The sequence below is a fragment of the Theobroma cacao genome, chromosome 8 (assembly GCF_000208745.1).
Source record: "Theobroma cacao cultivar B97-61/B2 chromosome 8, Criollo_cocoa_genome_V2, whole genome shotgun sequence".
In the NCBI taxonomy this organism is placed as follows: Eukaryota; Viridiplantae; Streptophyta; class Magnoliopsida; order Malvales; family Malvaceae; genus Theobroma; species Theobroma cacao.
The window spans coordinates 17,758,758-17,779,696 of record NC_030857.1 but is presented as its reverse complement, the minus strand read 5'-3'; the positions used below and the strand labels follow the sequence as shown (position 1 = coordinate 17,779,696).

Below are 20,939 nucleotides of genomic sequence, written 5' to 3'. Positions count from 1 at the left end.
AACAATCAATACCATCAAGGAATAGAATGTCTTTATGTACTGAATAACATACCAGTTGAGCGAGGAGTACGATCTCCCATCCATGGAGAAGCTAATCTAGCATCAAGTGAAGCCCCAACAAACATCGGAGATGGAGAAAGTTTGATGTACATAAAGTTTAGGGCGATTAGAGCTCATTAATTAGGGTTGGAACAGGGTTGACAGTAATTAGAGCAATACAAACCTCTTGAATAAAAAATTTAAAATAAATATAAAAGATACAACAATAAACTCGGATCACCTAAAGGATCACGTATTTATAGTAGATTATGCAGGATAATGGTAAATTCTAAATAAACAGTAATACTAAAATCCTAATAAAATTAGGAAAACAATCTCAAATTAAATAAAATAAAAAATAAAATCCTAAACTAATTAGAATTAGGGAAACTAAATTAAATAAACAGTCTATTTATTGAATATAATAAATATAATATTAAGTTTTAAAAAATATAATAAATTTAATGAATATTACTAATATTTAACTTTAAGATTTTAAAAAAATTCAAAAATATTAATATTTAACTTTAAAAAATTTTAATTTAAACGATTAATATTTATATTATTCCATATTATTAAAATTAAAAAATATTTTTTAATCAAATCATTTAATGTAATTAATATTTTTATTTATAAATTAAATAAATTTTATTAATAATTATAATATAAAATATTTTAATGATCGTCATTTAATATGTGATGGGGTCCACATCAATAAATGACGGGGTGAGTCTTGAATATATAAATATAAATCTTTCATTATTTATCAAACACGTTTTTTAGAAATGTGAGTTCGTGATTTATAGGCTTATTTAAATTCTATTTTTAGAGTTTACGAATGAACGACGTTGGCCTTAAGATTTGACTCATGGCATTTAGTATCAAAATAAACCCGAATCTTTACTGATGTAGATTCCCATGAGAGATACAAGGATCAAGATAGACTTGGACTAATATAAGATTCTCATTCTTCTATGAGTAAAGAGCCAGTGCAACGGGAGCGTTGCACAATTGAACGAGGAAAAATGTCACGAATCACATATCAGTAAGAAATGGGATAAGTGTTAAGTATATAAATATAGGACTTTCACCACTTATTAAACATATCTTTAAAGTTAAAAACGTGAGCCTGCGATTTATAAACTTACTTAAATTTTATTTTCAAAATTGTTTGAAAAGCCATACATCCTTAAAAAACATCTTACAAGCTTTCAAACAATACATTTTCAAGTAAGAAATCAAGAGCAAACATGCCTTGAAATATTTATTTGAATATAGGTACAAGGCAACGAGAAAGTAGGTAGAGAGTGTAACACTCTCAATTTTCGATGTAAATTAAGTAAACTAAAAATGATTTATGAACATGTGAAGTCTTGAGAACTTTGATGATATACTATGTATGTCAAGTGTTTGAGAGTGTATATGTAAACAATTAGGTTAAAATTTTGAAAACATATGTGATAAATCCTAGAGTTTGAAGTTTTGATCTAAGTTTGACATGATAATTGTGAATATATGTGTGGGATAAAGTTAAAGGAACGATTTGATGTGTGATATTACCAGAAAATGAAATTAAGATGTTAGACTTGAATTTTTTTGAAAGTTTGGAAAGTTGAAAACTGCCTACAGGGGAAACTTTATCAATACATCCTTAAATGTATCAATACATTCTTGGTAAGATAAACAATAAAGGCCTTTAGAAGATTTTCTATAGATACATTTAAGAATGTATCGATAGATTTGTCCAAAGATGAATATGTATCGATTCATTGTCCAAATATATTGATACAATCAAAACAGAAAGCACTCAAGGGAAAAAGTATCAATATATTCCCCTCGTGTATCGATACGTGTTAGGGTAGTGAGCATTTTACTTGAAATGTATCGATACATTACCCCAATGTATCAATATATAATCCAAATAAGGGTGAATGTATCGATACATTGCCAAATGTATCGATATATCACTGAAGAAAGGCAAAAATAAAAAAGGGATCCGAGCCATTCGGTCATTTAAAACAAAAACCCCCAAACTCTTTCTCTCTTTACCACCTCAAAACCCTAAGGCCCCAAACTGATTCTTAGAGCTATTTGGAGCTAACCTAAGCTTGGAAAACACCTCTAGAGGTAAGATTAAACGTATTTACTTATTATTTTTCAATTGAATCGGTTAGATTCTAAGAAATCTAATTTCTCTAGCTTTAGTGAATCTCCCCCTATTTAGTTGGAATTTGGAACTAAGATTCATGCAATCTAACTTTTAAGATATGTGTTTAGCTCAATATTGAAGGATTTGAACTTAAATAGTTGGATTGATAAGATTTAGTTAATTGTGGAGAAGCTGACATTTTTCAAAAGTTAGGATTTAACTAATAATTTGATGTTTTGATGCGTTTGAAAAGGGAAACAGAGTTAAATTAACTCGATGATAAGCTGAAAGATGATTGGAGGTTAAAGATCAAAGCTTGATTGGGAATACCTCCAATTTGTCCCTGTGAGGCGGTTAATTAAACTCATGTAATGCATAAGGCATGAAAAATGCACTATAGTGGTATTATATTATGTATGTAGACCTAAATGAACACGCTTAGACTAGAGAACAAGGCTGCATGATGTTTGATTTAAGTTCCGACACATGACATTTAGCACCAAGGTGTCAAGTCCATCATACTTGATGCAACTTAAATGTTCGAGTCCGCTTGTGGTCCGACTCCAATTGGCAATGTTGTCACCCTTCCCAAGTGCTGCAGCAAACTGGATGAAAATATGGACATCATGAATAACCGAATTATAAACTTGGACTTGACCCTCACATAGATCCTCTAGTACAGGAAGTCGTAAAACGAACTTAGGTTTTCATCACAATAGCCAGTCCCTTCTAATATTGAGGAGTCGCAACCGAGGGATGATGGAATTAGAAACGTGTTTGTCTTTGTGTTGTGATTCTACAAAAAATATTACAATTTTTTATTTTTTCTAATTTTAATATATTATATGTAATTTTTATAAATATTTGCAATTTTTATACTAATATTTATCTATACTTGTGTTTTTCATTTGAAATGACAGTAAGGAGCAATCAATTTTGATTTTCATAAATAAAAATTATTGTGTCTCATTAAATATTGACGGAATTATCAACAAATTTTAACAATACCGACGAATTATGGGTCATTCTTTACCAACGAAATCATGGTAATACCAATGAAAATTCATCAACAATTCTATCAAATAAGTGCTGACGAATTTAATTGCTTACTGGCTAGTCGAAATATTTAAAGATTCACTCTTTCCCAACAAGATGTTCCGTCAAAGAATTATCGAACGAATTCCCCCTTTGCGACAAAATGACCCTTATCAACCAGTGTAATTTTAACAGATTTTTCGCCTTTAATGACAGAATGTCACAATTTTTGTAGTGCTCATCATATTCTCGAGGATTATAACCTCTAACTGTTTTGCAGACCATAAAACTGAAATAAGGAAGTGGTGTTGCTATATAATAAAATTTGAACAACTTCTTGTCAATGAGGAAAACATGTTGCTATGTATGGCCATCGGAAGACTTTTGCAAATCTAAGCTTGGGGCAAAAGGATTAGATTAATGAATATATCAATTACAGGAACGACTGAAATAAGATGATAGTTCAACTTATTTTCAAAACTTATTGTACCATGCATAGTTGTGGAAATGGGGGAGACACCAAAGATTAATTTATTCTATTTAATGCGTCGGCCTTGATGCTCATGCGGCTTGGAGCTTGATGGGTAGACCCTCCTCTGGAATGGGTGAAGGAATGTAGGAAATCTTCTCATTGGGATTCAGTTTCTCCCATTTGAATCTGTTGACCAGGTTGTGTATGAAAGTGAGGATTTCCAGTCGGGCATACTCCTTCCCAGGGCACATACGAGGACCTCCACCAAATGGAACAAATGTGTAGGGTGCAGGACCATTTCCTTCAAACCTTGAAGGATCAAACTTCTCTGGATCTGGGAAGTAGTTGGGATTCTTGTTTGTTGAATGGACAGTCCAGAAGGCCTGGAGCAATTAAGAAAACAAATAAAGGTATGGGTAAGTACTAATCAGTAGATAGCTAGATAAGAAGGATAGATTCTTTAGAATTACAAAATCATGAGAATGACATGATGATTTTTGTAATGGAAACATAGAGGTATTACCTTCCATCCCTTTGGAATCGTATAACCTGCATAAGTAAAATCGGTGATGGCTTCTCTAAAAGCTCCATTAGCAGGTGGTGCCAGCCTCATTGCTTCGCATGCCACGCACCAAGTGTACTTCATCTTCTGAATATCTTCCCATCTCAATGGTTCTCCAGGCCCTTTGGACCTTAAAATATCCATTTGTTCTGCAATTAACCCAACAAGATGAAACATTAATTATTGAGAAAAAAGAAGAAGCATTAATTACTTCCCCGAATAGAAATTTTAAATATATATTGGTAGGAGTCGACGAGCCTGTCGAGCCACCTGGTGCTAAAATCCAAATTAATACCTTCCAACACCCTGTTATATATGTCAGGATAGTCAGTAAGATAGCTAACGATGAAGGTAATTGCGGTACTTGTTGTGTCGTGGCTTGCAATGAAGAAGCCTACAATCTTGTTGCCAATCTCTATCTCAGTCATACCGTCCATAAGCATGCTGTCCACTAAGTCTGAAGCAACCGTTTGTCCTTTCTCCGACAGCTCGATTTTCTTCTTGGTAATGAGGGCTAAAAGCTCTTGGCGAATCAGTTTGCCTGCTTTCACGGCGCGATTGAATGTTGTTCCTGGAAGATCAATGGGCACAGATATGAGACCAGCAGTGGCAAGAGCAAAAGGCTTGGCAAATTTTTCAATCTCTTCCGGATCGTGAACACTCATGAATAGACGACACGCAAGTGAGAAGGTGTACTTCTTGGAAAGTGGGAAGACTTGGACCTGGTTATAGGGGGACCAATGTTGGTCTAGGTGCTCCTTTGCCATGATATCCATGACGGGTATGTAATGTTGAAGGGACTCTGGCTTGAGGAAAGGAGGCAGATAGGCCCGAAGTTTAGTAGATTCTTCCTTGGAAGAATTATCAACACTGGATGGATCCATCAAAGCTTTCTTGATGGAATGCGGCCACCAGGAGGTGACATACTTGTTTTGGCCAGAGAAGAGGAATTTGTTGCCAGCAGCACCGCAAAAGATAGCCATGTCCTCTCCTAGCAAAGATGTACGGAACACATCTGGTGAATATTTGGTAGTTCTGTCAGTTACGAATTTCTCAGGAGTTCCCCTTCTCGAAGCCAGCACATAATCCAAGGTTTCGCCGAGGTATGGTAGACCCTTTCTGCCCGGAGGAAAGTTGGGGGTGGCGGCCCTGGATTTGTACTTGTAAACCAAGTAGATGACACCAACAGACACGTATAAAACTACCAAGTGAACTAAGTATGGCATCAAAAAATCCATGTCCATGTCTGCTTAATTAACCTTTCACCTTACCTTTGCTACTTCAATTAATAAAGGTGTTATCACACTGGAACTAATGGAGATTCATCTCACATCTGGTTGCCATATTTATAGGCAACTGCCCAAGAGATCCATGGGGCTTAACTAATTGATTTTACTTTTTTCCATCATACTTCGTCCGTATATTTGTCTTGGTCGATAAATCCTTTCAGCTCCATCCAAGTCTGGAATCTCTACATATTTTTATATCGAAAATCTTCTTTTATTGTCCGTCAATTGATACTATATTCTAATTTGTTGAACGCCTTCTTGCTGTTGGTTTTGGATCAACTCAAACTAGCAGATGAAATGAATGTCAGCCATATCTTAATATAAAATCAAAGGCCAGATCATTCAAAGAATCACTTGACGTTTTATTACTTCTTTTTAGTTTTAATCTCTTAATTAATGGAATTCAATATCCTTCAAAAAGAAGGCGATGGTAACAATTAATTGAACTTTGTTTCATCCATAAAATAAGCCAACACCATAAGAAACGAAAACAAAGAGCTGAGAATGTAGATGCTATCATAGTGTCTCTGCAAGCAACACAAGACTATTAAAACACTTTGATTCCAAAATATGCTAGCTTTCAAATTTTTAAAGAGCTACCAAGTATGCAGTTAATTATGCCATTCTTCGTCCTCCTTTAACATTAGGAATACATACATATATGCGTAGGAGTTGCTTTTTCTAAACTTGACCCGAGGTGAATTCATTTGTTTTATATTATATTATATTATTGTGTTATGTTTGATTTTTTCAACATAATACAATTTTTGATATACCAAGTTGGAATGGGTTCAATTTCACCTTTTTCGGAAGATTGCTATCATTGGTGGGAAAGGAGACCTTAGATTCTGTTTCGGATCTTGTAATGTGAAATTGACTACTGGTGGAAAGTTATTGGAGATATAAAGTCTTTAATTAAGCATACCTTTTGAGAAGTTAAGGCTTTTGTGAACTCTCTTGTTTAATTTGAATTGAATAGAGTTGATATATTTTATGCATGATAGTAGAATGAGGTAAATTTAAACGGTATTTGTTTTATAGAAAATAAAAATGTATGGTCTATTAGTATGACATAATAAGTCGACAAGGATGCTAATATGATTGTCACATTAGCATTTCCATTTCTCCAACTTAACAGAGTTTTCAATTTAAAATTTTATTGGGTGGCTTTTTTTAAAAGAATAATAGTATTTTCCCTAGTTAAATATTAATAATTAATTTTAGAAAGAAGGAAAAAAAATCATGTATCATCCATTTTAGATTATCTTATAATTTAAACTCTTCAATCTCTGAACTGAAAGCCTTTTATCATCCTCGTGCATAAGTATTGCTTCAAACATTAAATGTTTAAATAATTACCCCTCTAAGTGTTTATAAGTTCCTTTTTATGAAAAAGAAGAAGAGAATTTTATATGTTCTAATAGATGAAATTAACTAAAGTTTAAAGATGACACTAGAATTTTGACCAAAAAAATTATATTTTTTTCAAATTTTGGTATTGTCTTCTCATAAATCTTTTTCTATAAGGATGTAGATATCAAATACACTATTTTGTTTTAGTAGTAAACGATTGATTAAATGCTCATAGAAAGTCATTGTTGCTATCACGGATCCCACATTGATAAAAAATAAGATGTATTTTGGACTTAAAAATAACGATTTTTTTTTATCTAATAAATGTATCTTTTCAGTTGAAACTATAAATCGTTACAAGTCGTATTAAAACCTACTTAACTCTTTACATCAACACTTATGAATCTTATAAATCTTACATCAATAAGAGATGAGATAGGTTTTGAGCTTATACAATAAAAACGATTATAACCGTATACATATTTTTACATTAAAATTGTAAATCCGTTACACTATCGAATGTAAGTCAAACTTATACTATAAAACTTGAGTAATACTAATATAAAATAGTGTGTTTGGATTGCAAAATAAAAGTGTTCATACAATACAAAGGAGGATGCCACCAAAGGGGAATGTCAAAATAAACCAGAATTGGGTTATGTACTAAGTACAATGATCAGTCTCGTTTAATTGGTCTGAACTAACCCCCATTATAATTGCGAGTAATCTGTTATAGATTCCGATATATATAGCCCTAAATCTGGTGAGCATCCTCATCTTCCAAACCCACCCAAGCGCTCTGGTAGCAGCTCCATTACCAAGGCTTCTTTTCTCTTCCTGGATCACTTATTCCATGTTCTATTTTATACAGGATTCTTCTATGTTTTGGCATCTATAGGTAGGCCTGCATACACATTGCACTTTAAAATATCAAGCATGACGATTTGGGAATAGAATATATGATGATGATGATGATTTCGTTCTCGACTTCTTGTGAAGCAGGCCGGCAGCGCATCTCTCTCGACTTTTAGCGATGCTTTTTGTATATAAGAATCTTCATGATGGCTTATTGAGAGTTTTGTTTTTGGCTGTTGTTCTTCAACCTTGGTAACAGGAACCACTAGGACAAGAGGGAGCAGAATAGCAATGGAAGCTGCGGGTAAAGGCGGAGGAGGCCAACTGAGGAGACTTCACATCATATACTTCCTCAGCCGTATGGGTCGCACCGAGCACCCCCATCTCATTCGTGTTCACCATGTCAATGAAAAGGGCGTTTATCTAAGAGGTCCAACATCTTTGCTCTGATTCACTGTTTCATTTCTCTTTCTGGTATATAGCAAACCATTCCTTAACTAGTGTGTTTTGATTGATCCATTGAAAAAGATGTGAAGAGGTGGCTATCAGATTTGAGAGGAAAAGGCATGCCGGAATCTTTTTCTTGGTCCTATAAGAGGTATTTTTATATACCTGCCTGATCCCTACCTCTGTAAATCTATGCCACAATTCACGAATAACTTTATTACTACTACAATGATTGTGCAATGAAGTTTGAATCTGTCATTTCTAATGGGCCATTACATTTCCATTTTGGCCAAATTTAATTGCAGGAGGTACAAGACCGGTTATGTCTGGCAAGACTTGATGGATGATGAACTAATCACCCCAATCTCGGACAACGAATATGTCCTTAAAGGCTCCGAAATCGTGCCCTCTACCCCATTTGGTTATTACCCTATTCATTTCCATTTCAATATTTGAGACTGTGCTTAACAGTTGAATATTTGGGGCTCATTATACGTTTTCTTGGCACTGTAGAGCCTACTTCACAGGGTGAAAAGAGGGCCGTTGAGGTTGAAGAAAAGGACCCCCGGAACAAGCCGTTACCTAAGGAAGCAATACAAGACAACTCAAGTTATTTTTTGCCCGAAATCTACCAAGAATCACCTCAATTTGCCTTGGACCTAGAGACGAAGCTTGACGACAAGTCTCACCAGACGCAGCAGGGCGACAAAGATGAAGACCCATCTTCCTTTTACTCCGCCATGCAGAATCAGAAGAACAAGAGAGGGGCGAAGACAAAAGACAAAAGCAAGGACAATAACGTGGACAAAGTAATGGATATTCCAAGTTGTTCATCATTTTCATCGCCGCCATTTTCACCGGCACTACCCTATGCAAAAAGCAAGACCTATTCGAGTGGAGCACGTCAGAAGCTTCGGAATTTGTTGAGCTGTGGTGCCGTTGACACCGACGATGCTGTGCTAATCATGCTTAATCGAGCGGGAAAAATCAAGCCTACCCATTTCGACTATTCCGGTGATAAAAGCGTTAAGATAAGTAAAGGAGACAAACTGGGTGGGTCTGCCAGGGTTATTGGAACTCCATGGAATGAGCAACAACAGTTCATTGCTCCGTATGTCGTTACTCCCCAATCATTTTACCTTTTTACTCAAATATTATGTATGAAGGGTACTGATATTGTATGCTTCCATGTAGAAGGAAAAGCTTTGACGAGGCCAAGGATTGCAAGAAGAAGCAGAGGGCTGAATTTGGTTGCTCGAAAGTGGTTTCGGCTGCATGCAAGCCAGTGGGAGGGCCAACTTGCTCGTAAGTGCCCATATATCCGATCTATATATTTAGATATATTGCTGACTGCAAAATGGAGGAGATTGCTACGAGAGGAGACCAAACTCAACCGCTTAAGAAACTAAAATGCGGAAAGGAAAAGGAACCACCGCAGGGTGCCGAAGACGAACTGATAAAAAAGTTTAACAAAAGTACAAAACGCCAAGAGAAAATGAGATTCGTAAAGGTCTTTTATGTTTCCCATTAGTTTATTCCCGACTTTATACTCCAATTTTGATTGATGAACTACTTGAATTAGTTTTGCAGTTTTACTTTGCTTATAGAGTGAACTCACAAACAAAGTGCAATCAGCAATCATGACAAGATGATAACACAGATAGCTGCCTGTGTGACAGGTTCCGCTCAATAAGAGATAAGTAATAGGATGGTCTCAAACTTTAACTAGAGTCTTCCTCTATCTAGTACATATGTTTCATAGATTAAATATGTTGATCTCCAATAAGTAATATCAAATTTATTCAATTTTTTATTGACGTGAGACTGTATCCTAAGGTCTTGTAAGCTCGGACGTGCACTTACACAACTAAATAAAATAGAAGGTAAAAGATTAGATGTCACTAAAAAATTAAATAAGTCTTGAACTTGTAATTAAGAACTTTTTTTACCTACCAAATATATTTTTTGGATTAAAAATGTGAGTTCATGACACCTAACCATACCTAACAGACAAATCTAAAATCTTTTTTAGATTGGATTTAATCTCATTGAAACCTATGTTGCAAGTTTGTAGACATGTTTTCAAGCAGGAATATTATCCTAAATTAGAAGAATTCATGGGATGTCAGTAATTATGATCTACAACCGAACCTTAATTATTATCCACTTCAGTTGCCTTGTTTGAATAGAGCTTTTAGTTGCTGCCATCAAACACTAATCGAATCTTCCCCGATATAATGTAGGCAATGCGGGAAATTGTTCAAGCCAGAGAGGATGCACAGGCATATGAAGAACTGCAAAGGAACGAAGGCCTCAAAAAGATTACCGTCGCTTCAATTGAGAAACTGGCTGAATTCCTCCCACAAGGAACCATCTCCTAGCGTTTTCCTGACCATCTGAATGTTACTGCTAGCATTATGAATGTCAGGGAGAAATGAGAACAATTCATACCTGCCAGGTTTTTTAATGTGAATGAAATAGATAGCTTATCATTATCCAAAAAATATATTTTGTAAACAGATAGCTTATGTACAATTACATGATGTGAATAGAAAAAAATACATCTTAGAATCCTTGTCTGTTTGAACATGGTGGTTCTTTCTTTCCCAACATCATTCCAACAAGGGTTCCATCAGCGGCTTTGACAATGGGGTTTGTAGTTCCATGGTGCATGTGACAGCCACTGCAAGAGCTGAACAGAATGCTGGTACGAGACCTAAACCATATCTCGTAACTGAAAAATTAAAGTTTGTTGAATAGTTTCCCACAATTATAGGTGAGTTACCTGCATCAAAGAAGATTATACCATTCACACACATTAAAGAAGATTCTTGGATATCACCTTTGATTCCAAACTGAGAAACAGGTATAAAGAAGCATGTCAAGTTCCTCTTCTTTTCATTGTTCTTTAGGTACAGATGGAGAGGGAGGAAAAGGGGAATTAAGAGAGGTTGAACATGTATTCAGATATGACAGAAAACTTACTTTGATAGGATTGAAGAACAAATAGGGCAAGCCCACATGAGATTTTGTCCAGGAAGCTCAATGATCCACAAACAAATGCACAACCATTAAGATCTTCACCAATTACTATACTCTGCATGCTGACTGCAGTTACCTACATTCATTTACAATTGGAATAAGCAACAGGAAAGAAAAAAAAACTAAAGGACCATAAGAAAAGGAAAATAAGATGAATAAAGTTTGCTGCATCAAAATACTAAAACTTTATATTGATTTAAGAAAGGAATAAATAAATCATATTTTAAACATATAAATACGAAACAAATGTCTTGACTCTAATGGGCCGAAGGAAACACAAGGAATAAATGAATCATACGCAACTAACCTATACGACAAGGTTTTATCTCCTCAATTGAATGAAAGCAGATACCGTAACAAAAATCACACACCAAATGCTGGATGTGATATAGGAATCATCTTAATAAGCTGATAAATAAAACCCATGTATTGTTATATTAGCAGTGTGCCTGTGATTTATGAATACGTTCATCATCACATCCAGAAAACTATACAGTGAACCAACAATCTGGCACATGGCCAAAACATCTATCTACAAGAAATGTCATTGACCCCACTTTAAATGTAATACTCCAGCTTTTTTTTCAATGAAATTGCTACTACAAATGTATGGCCGGACAGTGACTAGATTCACATCAAAGCTTCTGATACAATGCCAACTGAACTTACAACCATATATCTGCATGACGCATTAAATTTTGGACAGCATTTTGCTATCCTGAATAATTCAGCTTTTTCTCAATCAAAATTACTACTAGCAACATATGGCTGGAAAGTGGCTAGCAGGTTAAGGAAGGTTTTTAAACTAAGATTCTGATTCAAATGCCACTTCATTTTAACTCCAATACATTGTCAACAGACGAGTACACTCACTTGAGACAATCAACATTCAAGACAGCATTTTGCTTAGGTCACAGTATAACTTGTCACCGGTGTATGTCCCAATTTTACATTGCATGGAAGTAAATGAAGACAAAGGCACAGGGTTTCTAACATACCGTCATTAATGCATTAGCTATTCCAATAAATACCGATATGGCATACATGAATAGACTCATGCTTCTAGGTAAGAGAAGAATCCCTACACCACAAAACATCCAAAGAATTCCTCCGGCTGCATAATAAGCCTTCAGGCGTTGGCCATTCCATGCAATCTCCTATAAGGTTAATACTTTAAACTTAAGTATTAAAAAGAGTGAGATGAAGCTTTTCAAAGACAGAACAAGTTTTATGAGGCAGACCTGAAGAAGAACAGATACTATGAAGCTGCAAATATAGATAATGGCAGGAACCTAACCAATCAATAACAGAAGATATTAGGCCAAACATTCAACTCCAAAACAAATCGAAGTCAGGAAATAATTCTAATGATGACAACTGCTATTCACATACCAAAGCTTTAGCAGACTGGGCCATCAGCAAATCATTAATCACATAGAATGCAAGATATGCCTTCACAAAAAGAAACCATCTTTAAGTTTAAAATAATTCCTTTTGGGCGATTAGTGAAAAGTATATTAAGCCACAAATCAAAGCAAAAAATTTATGCTTACTTGTGAAACATTGAGCACTAGTCTTGTAAGCACGTAAACAAGAGCAACTTGATAGTATAGAATTTTGCGGAACCAATATGTCCATGAAATCCTTGCATGAATATTTCCATGTATACCTATCTTTGATCTACATTAGAATATAAAATTCTTGCAATAAGGAACAAGCTACAATTGCGTAACCTGCAAAACATGCTGGGGAATTCTGTTCAAAGCTACAGCTCACCTTGGTTCATTTGTTCCAAGATGAAATATGCCCACAAAGCAGCATCCTATGAATATTGATAAGTATGCAATCCAGCGGTACTGCTCAGTGGAGGCCAAAATAATGATTATGCCCAAACAAAAACACCTAAATTCAGGATCACATCTTCTGTAAAGACCATACCTGATTTTCAATATCAGCATAAGTTTTTGCTATGCTGATATCAAATACTATTAAAGCAATTCCATATAGGCTGAGATTTGCAACCTAGATTAACAGGAAATTTAATATCAGCCATGATACTCATAAGCATGCATAAAGTCAATAGGTAAGGGAGTTGACCATAGTAAAGGCATTCCGACAGCTTGCCAGCACTACTCTGCTAGTTGAATTGAGAGAGATGCAATTCACCATGGACCTGCAATAGAAATATTAGAACCCAGGGAAATGTAATTGGATACCAAGATCAAGGAAAAATATAAATGATATCCTGTCCCAAGAATCCAAATTAAAAAAAAAAATTGGTAAGAATTTAGAAGGAAAAAGAAAAAACTTCATCCCATCCAATCCAGTCATTCATTTTTGGAAACTGTGAGCTTTTGCCATGAGCTCCTGCATTTTACTAAAGCTTTTGCTTTTCTATCTCTGACATTAAAACCATGTTCCCTGCCCCATTGTCCTGCTTTAAAGAGTTGATATGATATCGTGCACATTTTAACAGGCCGAAATTAGGCTATAGAAACATTACATGTGTGAAACCTGAGTAGCAGCCCAGCCCACGTTAAAAATTGCAGCAAATGTACTGTATGAAATAGTCTCTACTGTTGATGAAAACGTAGCAAGGGCTTTACAAGGTAAACAACCACCAAAAACAGAAGAAAATGAAACAGCAACCAAGATAGATCCTGCACCATGCCATATTTTGAAATGTCCAAACCTGTCTATCTATCAAGTAAATGAACAAAAAATTTGGGAAAGTTAATGCCACAAATCATTAGAAAAGAAGGAGATAAATCAAAAAATCTTGCTTGATATTAGAATTATAGTACTAATTTCAATCATGCTGCACATCACAACCAAGCACGTAAAGCATGTATTAGTGGCTATCAGATAACAAGTATAAAAACAAAGATTCAACATCAATTACCAGTTCACCAACAAAGATGGTGGCTAAACCGTCAGCTATCTGGCCGGAGAGCATGACAGTAGCAGCATCCCTACAAAAGGACATACATGAAATATTAGATTTACAAAACGAAAAAAAATAAATGAAGGCATAATTTACATCAATGATTTTCAAAGAGCTCATCATACAATTTAGCTAAGTTCAAGTAAATAATAAGCCAAAACCAAGTAGATCAATTTTAGAAGCTTTTTATGTAAAAAAGAAGAAAATCATAAAATCTAAAACGTTTAGACAGTTCTTCTTTTCTGGTAACATAAGATCTTGTGTAATACTAGAATGACATCTAGCAAATTTGCGCTTTTATTTTCCATGATCTCAAAAGTTATACTGGCATCCACTGTGTCATACTCCCACATAGGTAGGATGAGATCCAATAAAGATGTGTTTTCTTTTGCATGGCTAGGGATGGAAAAAAAATATTTCCCTAACAGGTTTTGACCTGTATTCCCATGCAAGGATGGCTGTTGTTTTGAAAACAGCGTAGGTGGGTTATATCAGTAAAAAATCAAGGTAGGGGACTAGGAAGTCACTGCTTTACGTTGTCCTGCTGTACCCCCGCATCAGGATATAAATAAAAAGTTATGTCATTTTTTAATTTTTTTAATTTACATCATATAAATGTATTACATCAAGAATTTTGTACATCGATACTATACGAGAGACTCTTTATATCATAAAATATTTAAAAATGCAATCTATATTAAAATGAAACGTCTTTTTATGAAATAAACAACAATAGTAAGTTCAGAGTAAAATGGTAGAATGCAAGACATAAATTTTTCTCACATGGCCACGATGAGTATTGCAAATGACAACCCGAGATTGCAGCAGAGAAGGTTCCAGGTAAGGTATTAAGATATTGGGTTACAATTATGGGATGGAGGTGGGGACCCCACCTCTCCCACCCAACTGCCTCCCTATTCATGGTGATAGTTTTAAAAGTATGAGGGCATTAACTATTCCAACATAAGACCAAAGAATTCAAAGTCATTCTACTTCTGGTTACCATCTCTATCATTGTTGTATATAAAACACTTCAATCATCATAAAATTCATGTCAATGGGGTTAAACACAATCCTTCCCTAATTCTAAAACGTGATTTCTATCTTCTGCTGCACAAAAACCTGAGTCCTGGACTTCATTCGTAACAAAATGTGTATGTTTGTGAACATGACAGATTTAACATGCTTGCGATCTTAATTCTGCATCGACATGGATGCACCTACTGCTGCCAATTGGAGTTTTAAGAGCTTATACCCTTTTTTTCCTCCAAATGGTATGAGTTTTCAGACTGGATTTTAATGAAAGAATGAAAACAGGGGCATAAATAGCACCTAAATTCCTTTGAGACTTATACATATGTGAAACAATCAGCAAAAAATCTCACTTTGTGTAAACAAATGAAAGGGTGGGATCATATCTATATTACTAGATTAACTTTTACTGATACCAAACTCAACACGAGATAGGTTAAACAATATGCACTTACAGAACCATTTTTAATTCAAAGCTATTAGGATAAACACACAAGTTAAGAGTCACAATTAGAAAAAAGAGGAAAAATATATTTCAAATCTATCCTGAAGCATGAATTTCAGACAGAGTACTAAGATCTATACCTTTGTGAGAGCCCAATGTCTGTTAAGAACAGTAAGAGATAAGTAAACCAGCATGCAGCCGTGATGTCATTTAGCATGTGACCCACACCATAATAGAAAACAGACCATCTTCCAACAGGCTTAGAGAATGAATCATCTTCAATCCTGTTACTCATTACAGTCAAGGAGGTGATGTAAACCTCTTTCAACTGTGTAAAGAATTGCAGTTCCTGATCAATCCAAACCTACAAGGAGAGCGGTCATGGTTGAGAGTAACTATTAAACTAAAAAACAGTACCACAGTATTTATATGAAGAAGCAAAGGAGAGTCAAGAAAAAGGCCAAGCAAGAATATTCACAAGAAAAATTTTGAATTTTTTTTTTTGCTAAAATTAATACAATTCATTAAACTTTAGTATTACTAAACTCAATGAGATCACAAGACCTTCTTTTTTAGCATTCGGTGCAGTGACAAAAAGCTGCAAGCTTTATGATGTGGAATTTCTAAATTACATACAGTTACTTATAACTAATGCAGGACAAAGAGGAGTTGATTGAAGAATTTAGTCTTTAGGACTTTAATAATCACTTCATTTCCTTTGTCTTTTACCAAATCATACAGAACAATGAAATAGGGGCTTTTTATATTACTATTATTTTCGGTATCCAAAGAGTGAATTATTGCTAAACTTAATCCTGTAATCATTGACCTGTAATTCATGATCCCGATCCCAGCCATCAAGGTTTGTGTTTTGTTTTTTTTTTTCTGCGGAAAAAGAGATCTAATTCATTCAAAGATGGAGGCAAGCATGCTACAAATGAAACAAACTGGCAAATAACTAGGCAAACATATGACCTTTTAAATCCCAGTTTTGACAGAGGGTTCTGTTAATCATATCCCCTGCTATATTCTCTATATCATGAAGCCTGCTATGAACCACCTCCTAAATGCAACTCAGAATGGCAGTATCACTTCTAACCTTTTTACCATGAATCCTATTGTTTCAATCCAGCCACATAAAGTATAGCACTCCAAACAATTCTAAGAACAACAGCAATCAAACCCTTCTTCTTAAGCTTCTGTTTTGCCATTCATCTTACAAGTCACATAAAGAACCATGAATCAATTACGGTGACAACATAAGACTGTTGATCCAAAGAGCAACATATAAAGAAGAAGAGAACAACAAGAAGGAGGACTTGCAGAAACCAAGAATATTATATAGACATATGAAATTAAATGCAATACTAATCAGATAGAACATGACAAACATCGTTTGCAGAGAGGGAGGGGAATACATAGAATCAGTAGTACCTTTACCCACCGAAGCAAAGGAGAAGAAAGAAAGGAGTCGAGGTCTATGTTGTAACATACAAGAGCAATTATATAAAGGGAAGCAAGCAAACAAAGATTGAAAGTAAGAGAGAAGAGAGGTAGAGATGCTCACAATTGAAGTACAAGTCCTGGCGTGCAGGAAACCCGTAGGAAACCCAAAACAGAAACAGAAACTCTTCCTTTGTCTGAATTTAATACTATTAAAAATTCCATGGAAACCACGTAAAGAGACAACTGAAGGGTAAGAGAAAAACAAAGCAAAGTTGGAAAAAGAAAGAGTTAATTACAGATTTAGTGCCGAACTATATTAAAATGTAGAAATTAGTCTTAAAACTATAAAAACTGTTCAATCCCACCCCAACTGTCAGTCTGACACCGTTAAATCCGAAGAACTTGGGTGGCAAATGTTGTATGCCACGTGTACATGTGAAAGGTTGATTTTTTTTCTAGCGTCCTTTCTGTCTCTCCTTCGACTCCCGACTTCCGACTCCCGCCACACAGTTACTCATCAACAACCTAGAATCTGCACATGGAAAAAATTCAGTCCACAATCAAATGCACACAAAATTCAAGATAAATTTCAATCCGTAATCAAATTCATCCAAAATTCACAAAAATCCAAACGTCATAATCAAAAATTCACACAAAAATTCAACCAAACCAAACTAAAAATCCAAGATTGCGGTGTGTATGTGTGAGGAAAAATTAAACAAAAGGAAAGTGATTCTCGGAGAAAATTTTGGCTGTGAACAGAGGGTGGCGGGAAAGAGGATCCGCCGCCGAGGTTGAGGCTGTGAATCACGGAGGAGCAGAAGAGAAAAAACAGTTGGAAAGAGAGAGAAGTAGCCAGCTCACCCTATATAGGTTGCCATATGGCATCCACGTGTTCATTATGTAAACGGATTCAATTGACGCCGTTAAAAATATCAAAATTGAAGTTGCCAATGTCGTTCCAGAATAGGTGAGGTGGTAGAAATATTGGTAATGGAGCCAAAGTTCGTCGTTCGGCGCTTCGGCTCCGGGTTTCTGAACTCTGACTGTTGATCCTAAAATTCAGATACATAAGGGACCAACGTAACCTAGGAACAAGGGCGAAGGCTAGATTGTCAACACGGCCTCCCTAACTACCAGTCATACCTAATCATACGTGATCATCATCATCGTCAATTCACCGTGTTACCACATATAATAAATTTGGTAAAGTAATATAAAAATAAATATATTCATAGTTAATTAAGGAAATAAAATAAATTAATGCATTCATAATTTAGTGAATAATTGCTATTTTATCATATTTAAAAAATAAAATTTGTTACTTATAACCATGTGAAATGTGTTATTAGCTAGTATATTTATTTTGGTTTCAATATATATATATATATATATATACACATTTAGTAATTATTTCATTGAATTTTTTTTATTTATTACAATTTTCATTTGGCTTATTTAATATATTATTATTAGTTAACATTAATTGTTATTTTATCTAATACTACAATATAATTGTAAAATATAAAAAAATAATTTTTGTTCCTTATGCATATATGTAAATATATTATTATTATTTTATTCAATTTTTTTTAAATTTCAAATATTAAATTTTTTAAAATTTATAAAAATATTCTATTTTTACCTAATACTTTATGCACACAACTATCACTATCTTTATCGAACAAATTTTGTCCTATTGTTAATTTCAAACTCACCGACTTTAAATAAATTATCAATATCACTGTCATCATTGTTATTAATTTCGATATTTTATTAAATAATTTTTTTTCTTGTATCCGAGTACAATACGAGCTAAAGTTAGTGAAATTAAAATTCAAGAATTAGTGATAAATTTTAATTCTATTTGCTAATTTATTAGTTTAATTAACTAATTTGGTTAAATCAATTAATTCTTTCAGTAATCAAAATTTAAAAATTTTAATTGAAACCATTGAACAATGGACTCTTGAATAATATATTATTTGAAATATGAGATATATATATATATATAAAATAATTTTTTGATTAAATCTTAATTACCCTCCGGAAATCCGGACTAGCCGTTAACCAAACACGGGGCCCTCCCTGCCGTTGTGCCTCCTGTCTACCTCATTCCCAGAAAAATCCTACTGATTGATTAATCACCACCGCTTCAACGTGCAGTTGGCGTATAAAGACAAAAATGGCCGTTTCCAATCTGCCTGGTGCCCAATCGCCAGATGACGCGGGACTCCCGCTTTAAGAATACAGCTGCAACTTGGGTTTGAAAAGTGGAAAATATTATTAAAAATTGTTAAAAAATTTATTAAAAAATTAAAAAGAAATCACAAACGGACCGAGCCCTCACTCTAATAAAAGATAAGATAAAAGGGGTCTGGGCGGGATGGAGTTTGGTTGGCGGCGAATGATCCATTGTGTTGCGTGACATTGTTTGCTACCTGGTTCAACCGATTAGGTTCAAAGGAGTTTCCAATTCCACATCCAACAAAATAGGCCTGCTTTCGTTTTCTTTCTCCTTATTAGTAGTTACTATCATTCACACCTCCTATTCGTAACGGACGAGAGACAATTGGTACCATGTAGCTGGCTACAAGTCCGGGAAACTAAACCTGAACCAAGAAAAATACAACACATATATGAACTAGTAGGACATAACAATGTCAAAAGAAATAGATAGCAAGTTCTATATATACTTAACAGCTAACACTCATTTTATAATAATCTAGCAAAGCAATGTTCATGTTGCAGCACTCAAGATAATTATATGTTCATAAGATCTGAACAGTTAGCTGATCCTAGGACTTATTTCCACCTAAAATTTGCTATTAAAGGCAATTTGACAGACCTTTGAATGTTAACCATTTTCAGATTATCTAGTCCATAACTTAGTTTGAGATTACCAAGTGCTCAAAAGCATGCATTCTCTGTGTTGATATGAACAAAGGCATTAATATTGTGCTTCATGCCCATGCAATAATTTTTCGACATCCCAATTTTGTCTGTTTTCTTTGTTATTTACTCAATTTTGAGCTTGATTTTTTTTTTTTAAACTTAAACATTGTTTTCCATCATGTTTCTTAGGCTATCTCCATCTAGTTAATGATATATCCATCAGAATAAGAGATGGATTTCTTACTTATCAACAACCTTTTCGCTTTGTCAAATATGTAATCATTAGTTATAATTTAGTCAGAAGAGTTCTGCCAGTACATGGAATTATGTTAATCGAAACTGTTATCCTAAGAAACTGGCCATTTAGTGGATACACCTCCAGCCAGCCAGAAGAAGCAGCTACCACAAACTGGTTATTCTGCTCTAGAGTTTCACCCCAACCACTTGGAAGCTTTTCCAAACAGATTAAGTATTTTCTTACCTAATTAAGGGTTTTGATCTCTTGACACTCGAGTATTTTACTCATTAATTAGTGTATAATTTTTTTATTTAAAAAGTAAAATTCAAATCTCTTCTCACAATTTCAGAAAAAAAAAAAAAACACAAACTTGTCAATAATGATTGACTTAATCAAAATGTCTTTTATCATTTTGTATCGTGTGTTATTAACAAGACATGTTGATATCATCATGTGACATCACCATGTGACATTTTTCACATTTCACTTTAATTTTATGACAACATCACGTAAATATAAGTGATAAGTGATATTTTAATTAATATATTTATTTTGATTTCAATATATATACATTTAGTAATTATTTCATGGAATTTTAATTTTATTACAATTTTTGTTTAGTTTATTTAGTATACTATTGTTAGTTAATATTAATAATTATTTTATCTAATACTACCATATAATTGTAAAATATAA

General features: G+C 34.3%; 3 protein-coding genes across 5 annotated transcripts; 1 reads left to right on the top strand and 2 right to left on the bottom strand.

Annotated features, from left to right (window-relative positions):
• Positions 3,785-5,501, bottom strand: LOC18593056 (beta-amyrin 28-oxidase). Its single transcript, XM_007020089.2, has 3 exons — positions 4,553-5,501; positions 4,219-4,406; positions 3,785-4,078 (listed from the first exon to the last, which is right to left on the bottom strand). The coding sequence occupies exons 1-3, from the start codon at positions 5,499-5,501 to the stop codon at positions 3,785-3,787; spliced, it is 1,431 nt and encodes a 476-aa protein (XP_007020151.2).
• LOC18593055 lies at positions 8,462-9,510 on the top strand. The gene is made up of 2 exons (XM_018125539.1): positions 8,462-9,312; positions 9,396-9,510. The coding sequence occupies exons 1-2, from the start codon at positions 8,942-8,944 to the stop codon at positions 9,508-9,510; spliced, it is 486 nt and encodes a 161-aa protein (XP_017981028.1). The 5' UTR covers positions 8,462-8,941.
• LOC18593054 (major facilitator superfamily domain-containing protein 12) lies at positions 10,671-18,183 on the bottom strand. 3 transcript variants are annotated; one of them, XM_018126192.1, is made up of 15 exons: positions 17,975-18,183; positions 17,476-17,642; positions 17,232-17,353; positions 15,805-16,028; positions 14,146-14,215; positions 13,747-13,943; positions 13,341-13,416; positions 13,182-13,265; positions 13,020-13,099; positions 12,797-12,923; positions 12,636-12,695; positions 12,485-12,535; positions 12,242-12,400; positions 11,187-11,319; positions 10,671-10,986 (listed from the first exon to the last, which is right to left on the bottom strand). In XM_018126192.1, exons 4-15 carry the CDS (start codon positions 15,957-15,959, stop codon positions 10,814-10,816), a joined length of 1,365 nt encoding a protein of 454 aa, XP_017981681.1. In that variant the 5' UTR covers positions 15,960-16,028; positions 17,232-17,353; positions 17,476-17,642; positions 17,975-18,183; the 3' UTR covers positions 10,671-10,813. The 3 variants fall into 3 exon arrangements, with proteins under 3 accessions (XP_017981681.1, XP_017981682.1, XP_017981683.1); XM_018126193.1 differs by lacking the exons at positions 17,232-17,353; positions 17,476-17,642; positions 17,975-18,183 and adding an exon at positions 17,099-17,177; XM_018126194.1 differs by lacking the exons at positions 17,232-17,353; positions 17,476-17,642; positions 17,975-18,183 and adding an exon at positions 16,494-16,613.